This window comes from Coregonus lavaretus, assembly GCF_964263955.1.
Source record: "Coregonus lavaretus genome assembly, contig: HAP1_SCAFFOLD_514, whole genome shotgun sequence".
NCBI lineage: Eukaryota > Metazoa > Chordata > Actinopteri > Salmoniformes > Salmonidae > Coregonus > Coregonus lavaretus.
In genome coordinates, this window is record NW_028156187.1 from 235,519 (window position 1) to 257,935 (window position 22,417).

General features: G+C 44.1%; 3 protein-coding genes across 6 annotated transcripts in view; 1 reads left to right on the forward strand and 2 right to left on the reverse strand.

Moving 5' to 3' along the window:
- The window catches only part of LOC311126687 (uncharacterized protein), a 31,183-nt gene extending 20,275 nt beyond the window's left edge, over positions 1 to 10,908 (reverse strand). For both annotated transcript variants that reach the window (XM_084200680.1, XM_084200679.1), the window contains exons 1-6: positions 10,573 to 10,908; positions 9,607 to 10,200; positions 9,377 to 9,440; positions 7,645 to 7,806; positions 5,085 to 5,332; positions 4,073 to 4,469 (exon numbers count right to left, since the gene is read on the reverse strand). In XM_084200680.1, coding sequence (XP_084056806.1) covers positions 4,073 to 4,469; positions 5,085 to 5,332; positions 7,645 to 7,806; positions 9,377 to 9,440; positions 9,607 to 10,200; positions 10,573 to 10,581 — 1,474 coding nt within the window. In that variant the 5' untranslated portion in view covers positions 10,582 to 10,908. The remainder of the gene's footprint in view (positions 1 to 4,072; positions 4,470 to 5,084; positions 5,333 to 7,644; positions 7,807 to 9,376; positions 9,441 to 9,606; positions 10,201 to 10,572) is intronic.
- Positions 10,909 to 10,985: 77 nt separating this feature from the next.
- Positions 10,986 to 17,962, forward strand: LOC311126688 (uncharacterized protein). Of its 3 annotated transcripts, XM_084200681.1 has the most exons (9): positions 10,986 to 11,093; positions 11,716 to 11,893; positions 11,972 to 12,031; positions 12,182 to 12,649; positions 12,871 to 12,989; positions 15,594 to 15,653; positions 15,935 to 16,128; positions 16,590 to 16,758; positions 16,879 to 17,962. In XM_084200681.1, the coding sequence occupies exons 1-9, from the start codon at positions 11,082 to 11,084 to the stop codon at positions 17,164 to 17,166; spliced, it is 1,548 nt and encodes a 515-aa protein (XP_084056807.1). In that variant the 5' UTR covers positions 10,986 to 11,081; the 3' UTR covers positions 17,167 to 17,962. The 3 variants fall into 3 exon arrangements, with proteins under 3 accessions (XP_084056807.1, XP_084056808.1, XP_084056809.1); XM_084200682.1 differs by lacking the exon at positions 15,594 to 15,653 and having other exon boundaries at positions 11,003 to 11,093; XM_084200683.1 differs by lacking the exon at positions 15,594 to 15,653 and having other exon boundaries at positions 11,003 to 11,093; positions 12,871 to 12,977.
- An 816-nt stretch (positions 17,963 to 18,778) lies between these two features.
- Positions 18,779 to 22,413, reverse strand: LOC311126689 (uncharacterized protein). The gene is made up of 3 exons (XM_084200684.1): positions 21,775 to 22,413; positions 20,933 to 21,570; positions 18,779 to 20,083 (listed from the first exon to the last, which is right to left on the reverse strand). The coding sequence occupies exons 1-3, from the start codon at positions 22,154 to 22,156 to the stop codon at positions 19,772 to 19,774; spliced, it is 1,332 nt and encodes a 443-aa protein (XP_084056810.1). The 5' UTR covers positions 22,157 to 22,413; the 3' UTR covers positions 18,779 to 19,771.
- Positions 22,414 to 22,417: the final 4 nt, after the last annotated feature.

Here is a 22,417-nt window from a genome sequence, read left to right on the forward strand (position 1 = left end):
CTAGCTGGTAAAGTAGAGAAAAGTGGAAGCATTGACATAGCCTAGCTGGTAAAGTAGAGAAAAGTGGAAGCATTGTCATAGCTTAGCTGGTAAAGTAGAGAAAAGTGGAAGCATTGACATAGCCTAGCTTGTAAAGTAGAGAAAATTGGAAGCATTGACATAGCTTAGCTGGTAAAGTAGAGAAAATTGGTAAAGTAGAGAAAAGTGGAAGCATTGACATAGCTTAGCTGGTAAAGTAGAGAAAAGTGGTAAAGTAGAGAAAAGTGGAAGCATTGACATAGCTTAGCTGGTAAAGTAGAGAAAAGTGGAAGCATTGACATAGCCTAGCTGGTAAAGTAGAAAAAAGTGGAAGCATTGACATAGCCTAGCTGGTCAAGTAGAGAAAAGTGGAAGCATTGACATAGCTTAGCTGGTAAAGTAGAGAAAAGTGGAAGCATTGACATAGCCTTGCTGGTAAAGTAGAGAAAAGTGGAAGCATTGACATAGCTTAGCTGGTAAAGTAGAGAAAAGTGGTAAAGTAGAGAAAAGTGGAAGCATTGACATAGCCTAGCTGGTAAAGTAGAGACAAGTGGAAGCATTGACATAGCCTAGCTGGTAAAGTAGAGAAAAGTGGAAGCATTGACATAGCCTAGCTGGTAAAGTAGAAAAAAGTGGAAGCATTGACATAGCCTAGCTGGTAAAGTAGAGAAAAGTGGAAGCATTGACATAGCTTAGCTGGTAAAGTAGAGAAAAGTGGAAGCATTGACATAGCTTAGCTGGTAAAGTAGAGAAAAGTGGTAAAGTAGAGAAAAGTGGAAGCATTGACATAGCCTAGCTGTTAAAGTAGAGAAAAGTGGAAGCATTGACATAGCCTAGCTGGTAAAGTAGAGAATAGTGGAAGCATTGACATAGCCTAGCTGGTAAAGTAGAGAAAAGTGGAAGCATTGACATAGCCTAGCTGGTAAAGTAGAGAAAAGTGGAAGCATTGACATAGTCTAGCTGGTAAAGTAGAGAAAAGTGGAAGCATTGACATAGCCTAGCTGGTAAAGTAGAGAAAAGTGGAAGCATTGACATAGCTTAGCTGGTAAAGTAGAGAAAAGTGGTAAAGTAGAGAAAAGTGGAAGCATTGACATAGCTTAGCTGGTAAAGTAGAGAAAAGTGGAAGCATAGACATAGCCTAGCTGGTAAAGTAGAGACAAGTGGAAGCATTGACATAGCCTAGCTGGTAAAGTAGAGAAAAGTGGAAGCATTGTCATAGCTTAGCTGGTAAAGTAGAGAAAAGTGGAAGCATTGACATAGCCTAGCTTGTAAAGTAGAGAAAAGTGGAAGCATTGACATAGCTTAGCTGGTAAAGTAGAGAAAATTGGTAAAGTAGAGAAAAGTGGAAGCATTGACATAGCTTAGCTGGTAAAGTAGAGAAAAGTGGAAGCATTGACATAGCCTAGCTGTTAAAGTAGAGAAAAGTGGAAGCATTGACATAGCTTAGCTGGTAAAGTAGAGAAAAGTGGAAGTATTGACATAGCTTAGCTGGTAAAGTAGAGAAAAGTGGTAAAGTAGAGAAAAGTGGAAGCATTGACATAGCTTAGCTGGTAAAGTAGAGAAAAGTGGAAGCATTGACATAGCCTTGCTGGTAAAGTAGAGAAAAGTGGAAGCATTGACATAGCCTAGCTGGTAAAGTAGAGAAAAGTGGAAGCATTGACATAGCCTAGCTGGTAAAGTAGAGAAAAGTGGAAGCATTGACATAGTCTAGCTGGTAAAGTAGAGAAAAGTGGAAGCATTGTCATAGCTTAGCTGGTAAAGTAGAGAAAAGTGGAAGCATTGACATAGCCTAGCTTGTAAAGTAGAGAAAAGTGGAAGCATTGACATAGCTTAGCTGGTAAAGTAGAGAAAATTGGTAAAGTAGAGAAAAGTGGAAGCATTGACATAGCTTAGCTGGTAAAGTAGAGAAAAGTGGAAGCATTGACATAGCCTAGCTGTTAAAGTAGAGAAAAGTGGAAGCATTGACATAGCTTAGCTGGTAAAGTAGAGAAAAGTGGAAGCATTGACATAGCTTAGCTGGTAAAGTAGAGAAAAGTGGTAAAGTAGAGAAAAGGGGAAGCATTGACATAGCCTAGCTGGTAAAGTAGAGACAAGTGGAAGCATTGACATAGCCTAGCTGGTAAAGTAGAGAAAAGTGGAAGCATTGACATAGCCTAGCTGGTAAAGTAGAAAAAAGTGGAAGCATTGACATAGCCTAGCTGGTAAAGTAGAGAAAAGCATTGCAACACTGACTTGAAAATGGTCATATTTGGCTGCTGAATGTGCTCCCACAATAACATTGATAACAACTATACTGTTTTTACTAGTCTCCTATAGCATTCAATAGGCTACAAGCGTGCTATGGTAATCTCCTGATGTTTATATGTCCGTCGTCATGGTAGCCTTAGACCACTTTACCTTGGTATTGGCTACATCTATCAGCTGGGTTTACTAATGTTAGAGAACACACTATCCTAACAACAAATCTGATTAGTCATTTTTATGGCCTGCCTACTCAGCATACTGTTTTTTCCTGGAGTGGGTACTTCCTGGAGTAAGACTTGGGGAAAAACAAGAGTGGTTTCACCTGCAATGGTGGTTGGGCGCATTCATTATGAATATCTATCTCCTGATGGGCAGTACACTACAGAGGATTCATCCAGGTTGATGATTAATTTCTATCTCCTGATGGACAGTACAGAGGCTTTATCCAGGTTGATGATTCTCTGGTTGAAATGTAATAATGTGTAATATATTATTTTTATGTATCTGTGTTGTTTAAAAACATATTAATCTAATACTAAAGTAAAATAGGGTAAGGCCAAGACAGTTCATATTCACTCACTACCACTTTATTTCCACAAAGTACAGCGGTAACATGCTGACTACGTGGCTTCTGGTTCTCCATGGCTTCTGGTTGGGATATGTACGTACCGTCACTGTGGGGACGATGTCATCACGCACAATGGCGCACGCATGTTGATTTTGTCCATCCACACAAGACGCGATCAGGACACGCAGGTTAAAATATCAAAACCAACTGTGAACCAACTATATTTAAAATTGTGGGCAGGTCGTAACACACATGAAACATTCATGGACATTTCGCTAGCTAGCTGTTGCTAGCTACTTTGTTCTTGGAGATGAACATTGAGTTGTTATTTTACCTGACATGGCATATGGTCCTCTTTTTAGTTGGTCCTTTGTAGAATTTTGACCGGGAGTCATACAACATCGTGTGTTTCTCTACTCCGACGTATTAATCCACGGATAAAAAGGGAAACCTATTTTAGTTCATCTTTAATTCATCTCTCCTTCATTTGCCTTTCAAGCATCCAGCTGGGTCTTTATCTTCCTGCTATCCAATAAGGAAGGAGGGGGACTTGCAGCGCGTGGAGAGTCTCAAATAGAACCAAGTTCTATTTTAGCGCTTGGCTAAAGCAGACACTTGTTCATGTGCGCGAGTGGTGTGGGTGAAATGATTGAATCGATGGGTATATTATCATTAAAGGAACGTTCCACAGCTTGGGTTTTATTTACTTTGCACCGGTCATGCACGCAACCTGGCCGGTGAGGTTTTTCCTTTAATTACATACACTACCGTTCAAACGTTTGGGGTCACTTAGACATTTTTGAACAGTAGTGTACACCCATTGATTCTTGTAGAACATAACTTATAAATGCTTCATGAGCTTAGTTCAACTGTCGTACCCCATCAGAACCCAAAATATAAAATTGTTTTACTCCAATGTAAATTTTAACAAACACTGTGTAACCTTAAAACATGGTTAAAACTATCATTTTGATTTCATGGATGGTCAGTCCTTGCATTCATAGCTCGGTCTATGAATTTGAGAGTGGTTCCATTTCTCCAGCCCTGTCCCTCAGATTTTTACCAAAACAGAGGCGGGGTGACGGCTTTGTTATTGTTTTAATTAAGGACTCTAGCTTTAATGATTTTTATTTTGATAAGAGAAGCCCTCCTTACCTAGTTTGATTAGTAGTTGGTGAGTAAACTAAACCGGTCTGACACAATAAGGCATGACTATGACATGTGACAGAACATGTGACTCACCAAAAGCAGGATCCTCCTCCTCCTCCTTCACTATGACCTTCAGTACTGGTACACCAGCTTCAGCTTGACCTAGGGTCTCTCCAGCATGTGATAGCTGGAGTCCACCACTAGGGGGCAGTGTGACGGTCTCTTCCGCATGCGCCTGCTTCCTGTGTCTCCTCAGACTGGAGGCAGTGAAGAAGTCCTTGTGACAGTAGGGGCAGGGGTAACCTTTGACCCCGGTGTGTGTCCTCTGGTGTGCCCTTAGGAACCCCGGTTGGGTGAAGCTCTTCCCGCACTCGGAGCAGCCGTACGGTCTCTCGTCGGAGAAGCTCTGCTGGTGTCTCTTCAGGTCTCCCAGAGAGAGGAACCTCTTACCACAGTCGGGGCAGGGGTGTGGTCTCTCCTTGATGTGTACCTACACCCAGGACCACATTGGAAATACGTGTATTTAAAAGGGATAGTTTATTAAAAAACTATCAGCAGAGTTTTTGCTCTGGACCGAAAGTGCTCCATCTTGAAAACTTGACTTCTGACATGCACAAGTTTGGGGGGGGGGGGGGGGTTGTACTACCATTGGCTAATGAATGAAAATACCAAAAAGATCATGTTTGACTAAAGTGATCCTTTAGTCAAACCTGGAATCCGTATTTGGTGGAACTGCCACGTCCGTTTGGGATTTTACAACAATAAAGAAGTTACTTTAAAACAAAGAAGAGTTTTCTTTTCCCTCTGACATCATTGCACGCGCGCTAGAACACCAGAATATGTACTGCACTTTTTTTTTTTTACACTGCTGGACGCTCAACAACAGTAGCGCTGGGGTGAACAGTGGCCCTGTTTCTCCCTTTACGGATTTCAGCTTTAACGTTTTCATTGTCCTCTGGGATTTCTTTGTACTTTTAAAATGGTTTTAAACTGAATACGAATTGTTTTAACAATAAATAAAACAAGGGTGTACACTACTCTATATAGTACACTACTTTTGACGAGAGCTCAATGGGAATAGGGTGCCATTTGGGACCCAACCTACCCTCTGGTGTGACTCCATGTAGCCCCGGGCTGAGAAGTGTTTGCCACAGTCTGGACAGGAGAAGGGCTTCTCTCCCCGGTGGGTGGTCAGGTGGACACGGAGCTGATAGAAGGTAGGGAACTGCTCTCCACACTTCTGACAGGTGTTGGTGTGGGAAGTCTTCCTGTGGTTCTGCTGGTGTTGGACAGGTCGGCCTCCCGGTGTAGAAGGGCCAGAGCTGGGAGGAGGAGGAGGAGGAGGACTGCCTCCTGTGGGAATGAGATGGGATAGGTTAGACCAGAACCACGTGTTTAGAGAGTTGGACCATAAAGGTTTCTCCATAATACCGCATTTACATGACACTTCAACATTGCATGGAGCCATGTTAGCACCCCGTTCACATTACATGGGGAACATTTAAATAATGCTATGTCACTGAATGTCTAGAATTAGAACAATATTACAATTTCAAAGTTGGTCCAACGCTCTAAATATATGGCTCTGGGTTAGACCAGTTGACTCCAGACCTGGGTTCAAATACTATCTGAAATCTTTCAGATTCTGTTAGTGTTTGCTCTAGCCTGCCTGGAGTACCAGATGGGCGGGTTTGCGGTTTTCCAGCTACTCTATTGGTGCCATTGCGCCAGACAAGCCCAATCAATCCAAGATAAAGTATTTGGAATGACTTCAAATACACTGAACAAAAATATAAAACGCAATATGTAAAGTGTTGGTCCCATGTTTCATGAGCTGAAATAAAAGATCCCAGAAATTGCCCATACGCACAAAAAGCTGCTGACTGCAGGAATGTCCACCAGAGCTGTTGCCAGATAATTGAATGTTCATTTCTCTACCATAAGCTGCCTCCAACGTAGTTTTAGAGAATTTGGCAGTAGGTCCAACCGGCTTCACAACCGCAGAACACATGTAACCACGCCAGCCCAGGACCTCCACATCCGGCTTCTTCACCAGCCACCCGGACAGCTGATGAAACTGTGGGTTTGCACAACCAAAGAAGTCCTAACAAACTGTCAGAAACCGTCTCAGGGAAGCTCATCTATCTGCGTGCTCGTCGTCCTCACCAGGGTCTTGACCTGACTGCAGTTCGGCGTCGTGACCGACTTCAGTTGGCAAATGCTTCGATGGCCACTGGTACGCTAGAGAAGTGTGCTCTTAATGGATGAATCCCGGTTTCAACTGTACCGGGCAAATGGCAGACAGCGTGTATGGCGTCACGTGTGCAAGTGGTTCGCTGATGTCAACGTTGTGAACAGAGTGCCCCATGGTGGGGTTATGGTATGGGCAGGCATAAGCTACAGACAACGAACACAATTGCATTTCATCGAGGGCAATTTGAATGCACAGAGATACCGTGATGAGATTCTGAGGCCCATTGTCCTGCCATTCATCCGCTGCCATCAGCTCATGTTTCAGCATGATAATGCACGGCCTCATGTCGCAAGACAATGTCCCAGTTCCCATGTACTTACCTGACATGTCACCCATTGAGCATGTTTGGGATGATCTGGATCGACGTGTACGACGGCGTGTTCCAGTTCCCACCAATATCCAGCAACTTCGCACAGCCATTGAAGAGGAGTGGGACAACGTTCCACAGGCCACAATCAACAGCCTGATCAACTCTATGGGTAGGAGATGTGTCACGCTGCATGAGGCAATTGGTGGTCACACCAGATACTGACTGGTTTTCTGATCCACGCCCCTACTTACATATATATTTTTTTATTTGTGACCAATTGATGCATATCTGTATTTCCAGTCATGTCAAATCCATAGATTAGGGCCTAATGAATTTATTTCAATTGACTGATTTCCTAATATGAACTGTAACTCAGTAAAATCTTTGAAATTGTTTCATGTTGCATTTATATTTTTGTTCGGTGTAGTATTGGAACCCAGGTCTGCTGGCCACCAACCTCGGTTCTGGAAGCCCACCAACCTCGGTTCTGGAAGCCCACCAACCTCGATTCTGGAAGCCCAACAAACCACGGTTCTGGAAGCCCACCAACCTCGGTTCTGGAATCCCAACAAACCTCAGTTCTGGAAGCCCAACAAACCTCGGTTCTGGAAGCCCACCAACCTCGGTTCTGGAAGTCCAATAAACCTCGGTTCTGGAAGCCCACCAACCTCGGTTCTGGAAGCCCAAACAACCTCGGTTCTGGAAGCCCAACCAACCTCGGTTCTGGAAGCCCAACAAACCTCGGTTCTGGAAGCCCACCAACCTCGGTTCTGGAAGCCCAACCAACCTCGGTTCTGGAAGCCCGCTGGGCGTGCAGACTTTTGTTCCGTCCCAGCAGTAACACACCTAATTCAACTGATCGTCATGCCCTTGACACATCAACAACACCCTGTGGGTCTCCAGGACCCACATTAAATAGCAGTAATGACACATAGGTCTCATAGGCTTCGGACAAAAATGGCATCCTATTCCCTATATAGTGCACTTGTTTCCTTGGTCAAAAGTAGTGCCCTTTATAAAGAATAGAGTGCTATGTGGGACGCAGCCATAGTGATTATGATGTATGAATCAAACTCTTCTCAGGGTTCCACCACTTCTTACCAAGATGAGGAGGATCCCAGCCAACTTCCTCGGAGTTGATTAAACCACCGGCTTCCTCTTCTTCACCTCTCCTGATCTGTCCGTCTGTCTGACCGCTGTCCTGCTGCTTCACTGACCCCCCACTCTGAGTCTGCGTGCCCTGGTCGCTATGGTTACCTGTACCTAGAAACATTTTGGGGGGAAATGTATTGATGTACTTTATTAGATCATTAACAGTAGCAGTCTGCTCCAGCCAGAGACAACATCACACCCAGAAGCAGTTCTTGACACAAACCGGTGCGCCTGGTACCTACTACCATACCCCGTTCAAAGACACATCTTTTGTCTTGCCCATTCAACCTCTGAATGGCACACATACACAATCCATGTCTCAATTGTTTCAAGGCTTAAAAATCCTTCTTTAACCTGTCTCCTCCCCTTCATCTACACTGACTGAAGTGGATTTAACAGGTGACATCAATAAGGGATCATAGCTTTACATTTACATTTTAGTCATTTAGCAGACGCTCTTATCCAGAGCGACTTACAGTTAGTGAGTGCATACATTATTTTTAAATTTTTCATACTGTCCCCCCGTGGGAATCGAACCCACAACCCTTGCGTTGCAAACGCCATGCTCTACCAACTGAGCTACATCCCTGCCGGCCATTCCCTCCCCTACCCTGGACGACGCTGGGCCAATTGTGCGCCGCCCCATGGGTCTCCCGGTCGCGGCCGGCTACGACAGAGCCTGGATTCGAACCAGGATCTCTAGTGGCACAGCTAGCACTGCGATGCAGTGCCTTAGACCACTGCGCCACTCGGGTTCACCTGGTCAGTCTATGTTCTTAATGTTTTGTACACTCAGTGTATATTGTGGTCCTCAAAAAGGGCCAGCAACTCAACTGAATATGATTTGCAAATGAAGATGTGTGTTTGTTTGTTTATTTGCACAGTAGCAACATGTCTTCATAAACCACCCCATCAGTACCTTGGGCTAGCAACATGTCTTCATAAACCACCCCATCAGTACCTTGGGCTAGCAACATGTCTTCATAAACCACCCCATCAGTACCTTGGGCTAGCAACATGTCTTCATAAACCACCCCATCAGTACCTTGGGCTAGCAACATGTCTTCATAAACCACCCCATCAGTACCTTGGGCTAGCAACATGTCTTCATAAACCACCCCCATCAGTACCTTGGGCTAGCAACATGTCTTCATAAACCACCCCATCAGTACCTTGGGCTAGCAACATGTCTTCATAAACCACCCCATCAGTACCTTGGGCTAGCAACATGTCTTCATAAACCACCCCATCAGTACCTTGGGCTAGCAACATGTCTTCATAAACCACCCCATCAGTACCTTGGGCTAGCAACATGTCTTCATAAACCACCCCATCAGTACCTTGGGCTAGCAACATGTCTTCATAAACCACCCCCATCAGTACCTTGGGCTAGCAACATGTCTTCATAAACCACCCCCATCAGTACCTTGGGCTAGCAACATGTCTTCATAAACCACCCCCATCAGTACCTTGGGCTAGCAACATGTCTTCATAAACCACCCCCATCAGTACCTTGGGCTAGCAACATGTCTTCATAAACCACCCCATCAGTACCTTGGGCTAGCAACATGTCTTCATAAACCACCCCATCAGTACCTTGGGCTAGCAACATGTCTTCATAAACCACCCCATCAGTACCTTGGGCTAGCAACATGTCTTCATAAACCACCCCCATCAGTACCTTGGGCCAGACGGACATCCTCTTGCTCTGGCAGCACATCCACAGCAGCCTGAAGTCTAGAATTCTAAAACGAAGCAACAATGAAAAGTTATTGTACAGCTAGTTGTCTAGGGCTACGTCTCAAATGGCACCCTATCATAGGGATGGGCCCTGGTGCCTGGTCAAAAAAAGTAGTGCACTATATAGGGAATAGGGTGCCAATTGAGGACGCAGCCCTAGTTCTTCCCCACCTTGCTACTGGTATCGTCCCGTTGGACGAGCAGCTCCTGTCGGTGTGGCAGCACATCTGCAGCAGTTCTTAGTCTAGTAGACCCCTCAGCGTGACTCCTTCCGTGTCTCAACAAGGCTCCTGATTGGTAGAAGCTCTTCCCACAGTCAGGTTCAGGGCAGCAGTAGGGCTTCTCCCCCGTGTGGCTCCTCTGGTGTATCCTAAAGGAGGACTGCTGAGAGAAGCTCTTCCCACACACAGTGCAGTGGAACGGCTTCTCTCCCGTGTGGGTCTTCATGTGTCGGTCCCGGGACTGTTTTGTAGTGAAGAGTCGTCCACACACAGAGCAGGGGAAAGACTTCTTAGTGGATGATGTTGTGTTTTTGAGGTTGTTGTGTTGTACTACATTGACATCAGACTCACGCCGCACTCCTCTCTCCTCCTCTTCCTCTTCCGCTGAAACTTTTGAGGCCAGTGTTTGATGGTGCTGGAGATAATCGTGGTTTTCCGACACCATCTTCTGCTGGCTCAACAGTGAGCTCTGGTCACCATGGTTACAGTCAGCTCCAGCGTTGTAGCGAGGAGGAGACAGACTGGTCGCTTGGTCTACAGACTCCTGTAGTAGAGAACAGCACAGGCTAGGCTACATTGTTACTGGTAAACAATTGATACAAACTCAGCACTTGGTTCAGTCTATTCCGCTGGACCCAGAGTTAGGAACATCGCTACACTGCTTCATTGCTGCTGTATTGTCTCCTGCCGGATACTAAAGTAAAGATTCCTCAAATCAAGAAGTTGTTTCTGCTTTCTTTCACGTTGCGAAACAACACTGTTAAAGCTAGACACATGAAAGGGTGACTATATGATTAACTAAAAAACGACAATGTTATTACACCAAGAATTCAACTGACAGCATAGGCGACAAGCCAGCAAGCTAACTAGCTAGCTACATGAAATCTTTACACTCATATTTTGAGTTCCCTCTCACCTCATCCATGGTGTTCTGTTAAGATGGTCCACCGGGCAGAAATATCACAGGATCACTGAGATTACACACGAATCATTAGCAGGTCATGAAAGTTGTCATGTCACACAGGACAGGGCCATGGCTAACGGTAGCTAAACCTGTTAGCCTGTTAGGCTTATGACTTTGCCCAGTACAGAATATGCGGTGTTCTGCTAAAGTTACGGTTCAACGAAGTCCTGTGGCCGATGCATGCAAGACAAAAGCGAAGTTGATAGCTGAACAGTTGTATTAGCAAATGCAAAAATGGGAAGATAATAAGCTACCTTCGGCTAACTATAAACTTGCTAGCTTAACAGTAAAAAGACAGAAGTAAAAGATACTAGCTTGATCACACGCGGTAGTTGATTACTCTCGTCTATCGCGTCTACATGATCACATGTCTGACGACACTAAGGCGGAAGCGGGAAGAAAAAAATAAACAACCAGTTTGTTTCGTATTCTGAGCTTTTTTAAGAGCACTGCTATATACAATGGACGTGGTGGTGAGTAGATAACAAAAAACTCAAATATAACGTGTATAATGTTTCGAAGGTGGGCGTATGTTTTTTTTTTATCACGCATAAACCCTCAAACAGACCTAATGCAGGGGGGTGCTCAGTTCAGCGGCCAGTTCTAAACAAAGCAGCAGTTTCCTAGCCTGGTGGAAGCAGTCTACTCGATACGTTCGCCATTCTATTTCACTTCACATAAGTGAAGTGAAATAGCTAGAATGGTCAATGCAGCGATCATGTTGGTTCCACCAGGCTAGCAGTTTCCATCAATGAATATGTGTAGATGCATGTTCAGGCATGATGTAGAATGAACCAGAATCTGGGCTTACAAAGGAGTCGTTGAATATTGCGATTCTCCTTTAAGCCCAGGAAGCAGCCATTCAACATGCTATTCACCATTTTTTCAAATTTAATAATGTTAAAATATGTTCGAAGAATGGAGTTTCGCTGAGCAACTATCGTCATTACTGGCGTTCCGGCCGGTATGTGCTTCGAAATAAGTACAAAATAGTAATAATTATATGTAACCAAAAAAATGTATTGTCTGGAAACAATCGTAGTTTTTGAGTAAGTGTGCATGTGCCAAATCCACCTCTGTTCTCTTCTCTCTCAGGAGACCAAACTCCCAGGGTCCCCTGGGCCCGAAGGTATCCATGGAGACCAAGGAACTCAGACCCTGAGGGTGGTGAAGCAGGAGGACTGTGGGCCCCTAACAACGTGCCTGAGTTCTGCCCATGTGAAAACAGAAGAAGAGGAGGAAGAGATAGGGGGTGTGTCTCACCCAAGTCAAGGTACTCTTGCCTACCCTTTTCTTAGTGATTTGTTTATTTACAACTTACACTGAATTAGATATTGTGTGTTTCCTTCAGGGCTCTTCAGTGTCAAGAAGGAGGAAGAGGAAGAAGCCATAGTATATCTTATACAGCCTAGTGAGTACAGCATCACAGAGGAGCTACCATGGTTACTAAGCCTTACAAGCATTTCGCTACACCCGCAATAACAGCTGCTAAATATATGTATGTGACCAATAAGATTTGATTTGATTTTGATTTTGACCAGAGATTTCCCTGTTCCCTCAGATGACAACCCAAGCCCCACTTCTGACATTACCAGCCACAGTTCTGACGACTCCACCCCTGACAACGGCCCTAGAGCCACCCCTGACAACGGCCCTAGAGCCACCCCTGACAACGGCCCTAGAGCCACCCCTGACAACAACAACCCGCGCCATAACAACAACCCCAGGTCTGGCCCTGCCGGTGGAGGGGCATCAGACAAGGACCCTGCATCCGGAGAGGAAGAGGAGGAGGAGGAGGAGGAGGAGGGAGAGAAGAGGAGCCAGGGACTAAAGGCCACGAAGACCAAAGGAGGTCGTCAGAGGCCGTTCCCCTGCTCTAGGTGTGGGAAGCGTTTATCCACCACTGTTAGCTTAGACAAACACCAGATCATCCACACCCGACTGAGACCATACCCCTGCTCCGCACCAGCCTGCACCAAGAGGTTCTGCTCACCAGCCGAGCTGAGGAGACACACACTCACACACACAGGTTATTTCATTGGGTTCTTCGAAAGTATTTAGCCTGCCTTTCTTTTCAAAGTTCAATCAAATGAAAATCAAGAGTGGGGTTCTAAACCAATCAGGTCAATAAACGTTTTCCCAAAGTTTTGTCCACTTTTGGTTGAATTGTTTAAGGTCATTCTAGTGGACTTTTAAAAATCTGCCATTCAAGTTCAATAACTTGTGTGTTTTGTGCCCTCCCCCACACAGGAGAGAGACCCTTCCCCTGCCCAGACTGTGACAAGAGCTTCACCATACTGGCTGCTTTAAAGACCCATCAGAGAACACACACGGGGGAGAGACCTTACGTCTGTGAGGTGTGTGGAAAGGTCGGTTATTTTATTCAGCCCTTTTACTGACTGTTGGCTTTTACTTCTTGTCATGTGATTGTTTTACTGTAAAGAGTGTTTTGCGATTTTAAAAATACATTTGTAATATTTTATTGTTTTTATGGACCGTGAGAGTCGGAACGTAGAGGGGAAACAGAGAGAGACGGGATTCGTCGCCACGAGCGGACAAAACATTAGGAGCATCTGCTCTTTCCATGACACAGCTTTCACCTGATTAACCAAAACACAGGTCCCTAATTATAGAATCTCTATGGGGGAAACACAACTCCTGCTCTCTCTTGGACGAGGGAATGCTGTTGTGTCAGGAGGACTGTTATAAATACATCAAAATATCACATAAGTATGTGACTTGTAATTATATATTTTAGATGTTTATATTCATACACAAATGACAGAATGTACAACACAAATGTAGTTTGTAATCCTAGTTTATTTTTTCTCTCTCAAAGTGTTCTTTGGATGGATTGTGCAACAGGTGATGGCTATCTTTTTGTTCCAACACCGAATGCACTCACTATAACTTGGTGTATGGAGTAATGTTTGGTTTGGATCTGAAATGGATGTGATAGTAGATGGTTGAAAATAGAGATGGTCAGTTGTTGCTCTCCGATCTCATTTCTCTCTTTAATTTGTAGCTGAGTTCAAAGCACATGCTAACGTCTGGCAGCATAACAGTTTCCCACATATTCACGTCTTCATATCAGCTTTGAAGCATCTTTTCAAGAGGAGATCTGGCATTGGAACTGGAGGGTGAGCAAAACCACTATATTGAGCAGTGGAGGCTGGTGGGAGGAGCTATAGGAGGACGGTCTCATTGTAATGACTGTCTATGATCCCTTATTGATGTCACTTGTTAAGTCCACTTCAATCAGTGTAGATGAAGGGGAGGAGACGGGTTAAAGAAGGATTGTTAAGCCTATAGACAATTGAGACGCAAGACAAAATATTGAAGTGCCTTTGAACGGGGTATGGTAGTAGGTGCCAGGCGCACCGGTTTGAGTGTTTCAAGAACTGCAACGCTGCTGGGTTTTTCACGCTCAACAGTTTCCTGTGTGTATCAAGAATGGTCCACCACCCAAAGGACATCCAACCAACTTGACACAACTGTGGGAAGCATTGAAGTCAACATGGGCCAGCATCCTTGTGGAATTCTTTCGACACCTTGTAGAGTCCATGCCCCAACGAATTGAGGCTGTTCTGAGGGCAAAAGGGTGTGCAACTCAATATTAGCAAGGTGTTTCTAATGTTTTGTCCACTCAGTGTATGTACTCCAGACTCTGGCATACATTGGGGGAAAAAAGTATTTAGTCAGCCACCAATTGTGCAAGTTCTCCCACTTAAAAAGATGAGAGAGGCCTGTAATTTTCATCATAGGTACACGTCAACTATGACAGACAAAATGAGAAAAAAAAATCCAGAAAATCACATTGTAGGATTTTTAATGAATTTATTTGCAAATTATGGTGGAAAATAAGTATTTGGTCAATAACAAAAGTTTCTCAATACTTTGTTATATACGCTTTGTTGGCAATGACACAGGTCAAACGTTTTCTGTAAGTCTTCACAAGGTTTTCACACACTGTTGCTGGTATTTTGGCCCATTCCTCCATGCAGATCTCCTCTAGAGCAGTGATGTTTTGGGGCTGTCGCTGGGCAACACGGACTTTCAACTCCCTCCAAAGATTTTCTATGGGGTTGAGATCTGGAGACTGGCTAGGCCACTCTAGGACCTTGAAATGCTTCTTACGAAGCCACTCCTTCGTTGCCCGGGCGGTGTGTTTGGGATCATTGTCATGCTGAAAGACCCAGCCTCGATTTCATCTTCAATGCCCTTGCTGATGGAAGGAGGTTTTCACTCAAAATCTCACGAAACATGGCCCCATTCATTCTTTCCTTTACACGGATCAGTCGTCCTGGTCCCTTTGCAGAAAAACAGCCCCAAAGCATGATGTTTCCACCCCCATGCTTCACAATAGGTATGGTGTTCTTTGGATGCAACTCAGCATTCTTTGTCCTCCAAACACGACGAGTTGAGTTTTTACCAAAAAGTTCTATTTTGGTTTCATCTGACCATATGACATTCTCCCAATCCTCTTCTGGATCATCCAAATGCACTCTAGCAAACTTCAGACGGGCCTGGACATGTACTGGCTTAAGCAGGGGGACACGTCTGGCACTGCAGGATTTGAGTCCCTGGCGGCGTAGTGTGTTACTGATGGTAGGCTTTGTTACTTTGGTCCCAGCTCTCTGCAGGTCATTCACTAGGTCCCCCCGTGTGGTTCTGGGATTTTTGCTCACCGTTCTTGTGATCATTTTGTGAGATCTTGCGTGGAGCCCCAGATCGAGGGAGATTATCAGTGGTCTTGTATGTCTTCCATTTCCTAATAATTGCTCCCACAGTTGATTTCTTCAAACCAAGCTGCTTACCTATTGCAGATTCAGTCTTCCCAGCCTGGTGCAGGTCTACAATTTTGTTTCTGGTGTCCTTTGACAGCTCTTTGGTCTTGGCCATAGTGGAGTTTGGAGTGTGACTGTTTGAGGTTGTGTACAGGTGTCTTTTATACTGATAACAAGTCCAAACAGGTGCCATTAATACAGGTAACGAGTGGAGGACAGAGGAGCCTCTTAAAGAAGAAGTTACAGGTCTGTGAGAACCAGAAATCTTGCTTGTTTGTAGGTGACCAAATACTTATTTTCCACCATAATTTGCAAATAAATTCATAAAAAATCCTACAATGTGATTTTCTGGAATTTTTCTCAATTTGTCTGTCATAGTTTACGTGTACCTATGATGAAAATTACAGGCCTCTCTCATCTTTTTAAGTGGGAGAACTTGCACAATTGGTGGCTGACTAAATACTTTTTCCCCCCACTGTAAGTGTGTTGTGATTTTAAATGAATCTTAAATTTGATTCGATCTGAAGGGCTTCGCCCAAACAGGGAACCTGAAATCCCACGAGCGCAGGCACACCGGAGAGAGACCATTCTCCTGTCCCTTCTGTGGGAAGACATTTGTAGAGTCTGGCCATCTGAAGAAGCACCAGCGTATCCATACAGGAGAGAAGCCGTACCACTGCACCAGCTGCCCCATGAAGTTCCCCTCCTCCAGCGAGCTCAGGTAACTCAGGGCCAGTATTCATAAAGCATCTCACAGTGCTGATCTAGGATCAGGGTCAGGATCGTTTTGTCTTTTAGATTTTTATGAATGGACCGAGGGACCTGATCCTAGATCGGCACTCCTACTTTGAGATGCTTTATGAATATGTGCTCAGGTGTTACTCACCTGATAACGTAATAACCACCGGACATTGTAATAAGTTATGTTTTTATCTTGGAAAAAGTTATTATTATGTAATCCGTTAGACAGTTTTATTACGACATCCGGCAATTAAAAAAGAAAACAAATGTTTTACGCTATTGAACGTTATTACATTAAACTGTATTTGCTGTTGTTATGATTCAATGTTGTCACGTCTTTTTTTTTTATGTCACAAACCAATTTCCCATCGTGGGATATTCAAGTGAACTACTACTACTACTACTACTTAACCAGTGTTCTTGCATTACCTGTTGTTCCAGGGTCCATGAGAAGATCCACAGCCAGGACAAGCCCCACAGCTGTTCCCACTGCGGCAAGGCATTCAGACAGCTGTCCAACCTCAAGCTCCACCAGAGAATACACTCTGACAAGAAGCCTTACGCCTGCTCCTACTGCGAGAAGACCTTCCGCGCTCAGGGGACCTTAAAGGTACAATATAACTATATACAGTTTAGTATTTTTTTCAGTTACACAACATAATACTGTGTTTACAATATGCTGAAATTTTTATTAATTAATACATTTATATTTTGTATTTTTACTTTAAAGGTGCACCTGAGGACTCACACAGGAGAGAGGCCTTACCCCTGCTTAGACTGTGACAAGCGTTTCATCACGTCCTCAGAGTTAAAGGTACACCAGAGGATTCACACAGGAGAGAAGCCCTTCTACTGCTATGACTGTGGGAAGAGTTACTATCAGCTGAAGCAGCTGAAGGAACACATGAAGTTCAACCCGGACCACAGCACCACACGTAGCGGACTCAATAATATAGAGGACGAGGACAAGCTCTACTCTACGTCACGCCATGATGATGATGATGATGTAATGTCCTGATGCTTTTTAATGGAATGTTTATAGAGAAAAAAAATTTGTTGGCTAGAAACAGACATTACATGACAGATATATTTACCCTCCTCAGTGATGCCATCGATCACATTATTGGAAAGTGTCACCATTGTTTTAAAATAAATAACATTACTTTGCTAGCACTCTACTCGTTCTGTGATGATGACGTCATGGTGCCCTCCTCAGTGGTGATGTCAACATTTCTATCTGAATGTTGTCATTGCACTGAGCAGACACAAGGTCAATGCTCTGTTTGAATTTTTAAGTTGCAGGTAGAATGATCGTTTTGAGACATTTTTGAAGTTGTTTAGAAACGGACATTACATGAAAGACAAATGTTATGTGTGTGCATGTGTTTAACCAAGTTTCCTTCCGCTGTTCTTATGTGTGTAACGTCATACTGTATATAAAAAAAAAAATCATGACAGCTGTGATGGAAACACGTAGTTTAGATACAATATTATAAATGCCGACAAATCATTTGTTCGTCGACATGGTGGGATCTTTTTGTGTCTGTAAAATTAATTATGCGAGAAATGGCGGTGGAAACAACTATGTGCAAATATTGATATAGTAACTGTCATATCGAAGTACATTTGGAGTCACTTACGCGATGACATGGTGTGTGGTCCACCCACTATGACTCGTCGGGAGGAAAGCATGCAGTTTATTAGGCTACAGATTAAATAAATGATGGTGAACTTCACAGTGTGGTGAAAGTGCAAGGTGATGAGCTTGATGCTCCTTTCCAATACATTTCGAGGGTCTTATTCTGGTGACATGATGATCGATGCTTGATTGCCTTTTGACAAATCAAAATATTCTCGCTCTTATCCATAATCTCATCATGTATTGTAGACTAACCTACCCGCACTATATCTGCGACCTGTTGGCTAGAGCGCACGGGCCAAAACCAGACTAGGCATATTTGCTATTTAACGCAACAGTTTTTGTTAAATTGAAAATGCGATGGAAACACATTGAACATTCGATTTTTATTGGGTACATGAAAACTTACGCGGAAAAATTACATTTTGCGTGCACTACGTCATCACGCACTGATTTTTATTCGCAACAATTCAGTTTGGTGGAAACACCACTGGTGGGAAAATGCGCATATTTTCTTTATGCTGATTCTAGAATATTCGCATGGAAATCTGTCGACAATTGGATGGAAACCTAGCTTATGATGTGAATTGTTTCTCTTGGACAAATCTGTTGGCAATCACGTTTGGGTAAAGGTTACCAATAAACCATGTTAGTCAATACAATTAATCAGTACAACCTACAACCAGTCAATTAAGATAACAGTCATGAAATGAGACAAAATCTGTATGTCACTTTATCTGTTAAAGTAGTGTACCTAGTAACTACAGCCATGTTTTGGAGGGGGAAGCACACCTCAATATCAGTGGAGGCAGGTGGGAGGAGCTATAGGAGGACGGGGTCATTGTAACGGCTGGAATGGAATAAATGGAACCTATCAAACACAACAAACATACGTAAACCACGTTTGACCCCATTCCATTTAATCCTTTCCAGCCATTAAAATGAGACCGTCCTCCTATAGCTCCTCCCACCAGCCTCCACTGCTCAATATAGTGGTTTTGCTCACCCTCCAGATCCAATGCCAGATCTCCTCTTGAAAAGATGCTTCAAAGCTGATATGAAGACGTGAATATGTGGGAAACTGTTATGCTGCCAGACGTTAGCATGTGCTTTGAACTCAGCTACAAATTAAAGAGAGAAATGAGATCGGAGAGCAACAACTGACCATCTCTGTTTTCACCATCTACTATCACATCCATTTCAGATCCAAACCAAACATTACTCATACACCAAGTTATAGTGAGTGCATTCGGTGTTGGAACAAAAAGATAGCCATCACCTGTTGCACAATCCATCCAAAGAACACTTTGAGAGAGAAAAAATAAACTAGGATTACAAACTACATTTGTGTTGTACATTCTGTCATTTGTGTATGAATATAAACATCTAAAATATATAATTACAAGTCACATACTTATGTGATATTTTGATGTATTTATAACAGTCCTCCTGACACAACAGCATTCCCTCATCCAAGAGAGAGCAGGAGTTGTGTTTCCCCCATAGAGATTCTATAATTAGGGACCTGTGTTTTGGTTAATCATAACAGGTGTCTCGGATTTTAACCTTTATTTAAAGCTTTTAATCAAACTGTCCCCTTTTCTTTTTAAGTCACATGGTCCAGCATCATCCTCAAACAATCGCTTTTATTTTTGGTCTAATTCTCATTTCTGGAAAAGGCTTAAAATAAAGATTAAAATCCAGGTGATGTGACATGATAAACCAAAACAGGGCCCAACCCTGTTCCTGGAGCGCTATCCTCCTGTAATCGAACCCTGTTCCTGGCGCGCTATCCTCCTGTAACCCAACCCTGTTCCTGGAGCGCTATCCTCCTGTAACCCAACCCTGTTCCTGGAGAGCTACCCTCCTGTCCCGTAGCTTCAACTACCAGTTGTAACTAACCTGATTCATTTTATCAACCAGCTGGTTATTAGAATCAGGTGCTAGATTAGGGTTGGAGTGAAAACCTCCAGGTTATCATACATTATTCTATATGTACTTCTATGATTCCACCACCACTGCTGCTGTGTGTGGCCTGGTGTTTCTGTAGGCTCTTCTGCCAGGCAAAGCCTTTTCCACAGACAGGGCATGTGTATGGTTTCTCTCCAGTGTGGGTGCTCTGGTGGGCTTTGTGGCTGCGCAGGTCCGAGAACCTCTTCCCACAGTCGGCGCACTGGTGGGGCTTCTCTCCAGAGTGAGTCTGCCGGTGGACCTTTAAACCCCATGACGTGCCGAATGTCTTCTTACACTGAGCACACTGGTGGGGTTTGTCTCCCGTGTGCGCCTTCTGATGCACCTGAAACAGAAACATTGAATTACATATTAGAACTTAATTTAATAGGACCTCTGTGGTTAGAAACGCATCCTTCGGTTTCATCAAAATTGAGACAACAGGGCTACGTTCAGTAGCCAAAAAGTTGTCGAACTTTGCGGATAGAAATGCCATGAATAGAGCCGACGAGGTTCCTTATGCTACATGTCAGAGAGGCATGTTTGTTCTAGATAGACTATTTCTATCTGAACGTTTCAAAACATTGCGTCCTGCTGAACTCGCCCAAGGTTTTCTATTGTACATTATTATTTGGAGACGCCATAGAAATGTAATGAATCGAACGGGCTTGGAACTGCCAACCCTGGCAATTTGACTGGCAAACTGACCGCTAGTCCACCCATTACGCCATCATTGACTTGAACGGGGACGCCCATTCTATTCATTCTATTTCTATGGGAGACACCTACTGGCCAAGTCTCGGAACTGCATGACAGCGTGACATTTGTAGAAACATTTGTGGTCATACGGCACATCCTTAAAAAGGGGCTGGGCTAATAAAGTCTACATAAACATAACTGAAAGGCCGGCCCACTGGACGTAAACATGTCTGACCACATGACTGTAAGTCGCTTTGGATAAAAGCGTCTGCTAAATGGCATATTATTATTATTATTATTATTATTACTAGCGCTGACTTTATTGAGGAAAAATGTACTTACTATGACTAAGATATGTGGTTGTCTACTGTAAGTGGCTCTGGATAAGAGCGTCTGCCAAATGACTAAAATGTAAATGTAAATATACGCTTGTCAATACAGGTGGCAATGGGAGCAGATGTAGGCCTTTCTTTAGAGTGATCTATAGTTGACACACCTTAAGATAGGCTGAACTGGAGAAGCTCTTCCCACACTCAGAGCAGTAGTAGTAATCCACTCCGGCTAGAACTCTCAGAGCTCTCTTCCGCCCCATCGCTGACATCACCACCCCACTACCCTCCCCCGTCCCATCCCCGACGTCAGCCCCCTCCACGGCATGCAGACGTTGGTGTGTCCGGAGCATTCGGCCCTTGGTGAAGCCCTTCCCGCACACGGAGCAGTAGTGAGGCTTCTCTCCGCTGTGGGTTCTCCGGTGGTCTTTGAGGTGCTGGAGTCTCAGGAAGCTCCGGCCACACTGGGAGCAGTGGTGCGTCCTCTCTGCTGTGTGAACCAAACGGTGCTTGTTGAGGTATTGGGCGCTGTCGAAGGTCTTGCCGCAGTCACGGCAGTAGTGAGGCGGCTCACCGGTGGTGGTGGTGTGGATTGTTCTGCTCTGGTGGATTCTGCGGTGCACGTTCAGTATCCCGGGGCTGATGAAGCTCCTCCCACAGTCGGGGCAGTACAGAGGGGAGTGGTGGGGTTCCTGGGGCTGTTGTTGTTGTTTCTTTGGTTGTTGTTGTTGTTGTTGTTGTTGTTGTGGTTCTTCTGACACAGAGGGACTCTTCCCACTGACAGGCCACTGGTTGCAGTTTCCGTCTGTGTCAACGAAATAACGAGTCTTTGGTTAAATCTGAAGAAATAACAGTACCGTGCTAAGGTTCATACTAGCAAACACTCAATATTGGTTTACGTCCCAATTGGCACCTTATTCCCTTTATAGTGCACTATTTTTGACCAAGGCCTATAGGGCTCTACAGGGAATAGGGTGCCATTTTGGACGTACACATTATCTGTACATACCAGGAAGAATAAAAACCCCAATAGCTTCTTCCTCTTCTTCTTCTTTGACTGCAAAACCACCCTCCTCTTCTTCTTTTTTAACTACAAGAGCTTTGTCCTCCTCTTCCTCCTCTACTTTGACCATGAAAGCATGATCTTCCTCCTCCTCTTCTTCTTCTTTAACTTGTAGAGAGCTATCCTCTTCCTCCTCCTCCTCTTCTTCTTCTTCTTCTTCAACTTGTAGAGAGCTCTCCTCTTCCTCTTCTTGTTTGATGATGATGTTCAGGTCTGCAGTTTGCCAACAGTCTACCAGTTCCAGCCTCACTAGTCTATAAGTGTAGTCAGGGTCCTTCGTGTTGGTGTATGTTGGTGGTAGTAGTCTATAAGTGTAGAGAGGATCCATGGTGACTATTGGTTTAGGTTCAGTGTTGTAGAATATACAATTGAGGTTCACGGAGTTAGTTCACCGATCGTTCTTTTTTAGAGCCGTATGTAGCCAGTTTGCTCAGGGAAGTTGTTGATATCTCTAGAACACAGTTTGACAGCTTAGCTGACATTAACCATTTGATTATTCAGCTTCCGACGTACGTCACTCACGCTGCAATCGTAGACATGTAAACAAGAAACAGATTCTACGAAAGGACAAAGCAGTCGAACTTTGAAC

Coding starts and splice junctions, on each gene's coding strand:
- LOC311126688 (XM_084200681.1), top strand. Junction 12,032..12,181: donor AGTATATCTTATACAGCCTA/GTGAGTACAGCA, acceptor CTGTTCCCTCAG/ATGACAACCCAAGCCCCACT. Junction 16,759..16,878: donor GCGCTCAGGGGACCTTAAAG/GTACAATATAAC, acceptor TTTACTTTAAAG/GTGCACCTGAGGACTCACAC.
- LOC311126689 (XM_084200684.1), bottom strand. CDS start 22,156: ATGGATCCTCTCTACACTTATAGACTACTACCACCAACATACACCAAC. Junction 21,571..21,774: donor TGGGGTTTTTATTCTTCCTG/GTATGTACAGAT, acceptor TCGTTGACACAG/ACGGAAACTGCAACCAGTGG. Junction 20,084..20,932: donor CCAGTTCAGCCTATCTTAAG/GTGTGTCAACTA, acceptor TTTCTGTTTCAG/GTGCATCAGAAGGCGCACAC.